Here is a 1,663-nt window from a genome sequence, read left to right on the forward strand (position 1 = left end):
TATACCACATACATTTTCGTATATATACATATACATAATATATATATACATATAACCGTCTCCAGAAAGCTACTGGTCTCTGAATAAACAGTGCCTGTCTTGTTTTCTAAACAGTATGATGTAATCCATCCCAATTGACAGTTATTGTTATCAAACTCGACTATTTGTACTACTTATCGGGTGTATCGTCATATGAGCCTTTCTTATCGCTATATCACGATACGTACATACTGATAATCTTTGTCTTTCTTCTCATCTTCACAGGAAGGCGTAAAGATCCAAGTTGACAGCAACGAAACCCCTACTGAGGACGAATCAGATAAGTCCGATTTACAACTACTCCTGGGCACATGTCCGCCGCGTGCTGACTTTGCGGGCTACAAAGTATCACCAGCTGATTTTGAGAAGGTAGGAGTACATTCTTATATTGTATAGAAAATAGTGTTATTCTAGCTGGGTTCGTGGGCTACAGAGTATTCCTAGCTGGTTTTGAGAACGTAGGGTGAATATGTCCTCAACATTCCAGTTAGAAGGCTATGTATACGGTATGGGAAATAGTGTGTCATTTTAGACATAATTTGTGGGCAACTACATTTTACTAGGGGAGGAATGGGATATCGTTTTGATATGATTTGTGGGTAACGAATGGCTCATTGTGTTGTGTATAAGTGAAGCATTTTCTAGGATGTTTTTTTTCTGCATCGGATGTTCTGGTTTATCATGGCTTGTGGGTCGCGGAGTATTCACAGGTGATTTTGACAAAGAAGATTTGGTATAACGTTCATTCTAGCACGATATGCGGGATAAAAAGTGCTTCCGACTGACCTTGAGATGATAGTTTATTTTGTGACCAAGAAGTCCAATTTTACGGATGTATATATATTGTGAATGAATGTCGGTTTCCGTGAGGACTTCTGTTTTAAGTATTCCCAACTGGGCTTGGAGAAGGCGAGTTCCATATATGGTCAACAGGTGAAAGATTACGGGCATTTATTATTGAAAGGCTAGGGATTTTCAGCTGGATCTGTGGGTCGCAGAGTATTGTAGCTGGTTTTGAGAATATATGAATACAATTCTGGTGTTGAGGTAGTTTTCCAATGAATTATGGGACTTGAGGCTTTCGTATGCTTCTAAACCGACTTCGATTACATCACGTTGACACCAGACACTACTCTCATCCAATCGTATTTCTGCATTATATTTATAGGACGATGACAGCAATTTCCACATCGACTTTATTACGGCCATGTCCAATCTGCGTGCCACCAACTACGGTATCGTAAATGCCGACCGTTTCACTACCAAGGGTATTGCGGGTAAGATCATCCCAGCCATTGCCACTACAACCAGTGCGGTGACTGGTTTGGTCTGCCTGGAGCTTTTGAAGGTGCGCATTAATGAAGAGTTTGGTATATGTATCTATGTAACTATGTAACTATAAATATTTTTATATGGTATATACATACATATACATATATATATATTTATATATATATCTATATATATATCTATATAGATCTATATCTATATCTATATCTATATCTATATCTATATATCTATATCTATATCTATATCTATATCTATATCTACATCTATATCTATATCTATATCTATATCTATGTCTATATCTATTTTTGTATATATATTTATATATATATATATA

General features: G+C 36.6%; 1 protein-coding gene across 1 annotated transcript; it reads left to right on the plus strand.

The window, feature by feature from the left end:
- Positions 1 to 1,207: 1,207 nt before the first annotated feature.
- Positions 1,208 to 1,409, plus strand: SARC_15605 (hypothetical protein; the record flags this gene model as incomplete). The annotated part of the gene is made up of 1 exon (XM_014290279.1): positions 1,208 to 1,409. A coding segment is annotated over one exon (202 nt), but the record flags the coding sequence as incomplete, so codon positions are not given.
- Positions 1,410 to 1,663: the final 254 nt, after the last annotated feature.

Source organism: Sphaeroforma arctica (genome assembly GCF_001186125.1).
Source record: "Sphaeroforma arctica JP610 unplaced genomic scaffold supercont1.6406, whole genome shotgun sequence".
In the NCBI taxonomy this organism is placed as follows: Eukaryota; class Ichthyosporea; order Ichthyophonida; genus Sphaeroforma; species Sphaeroforma arctica.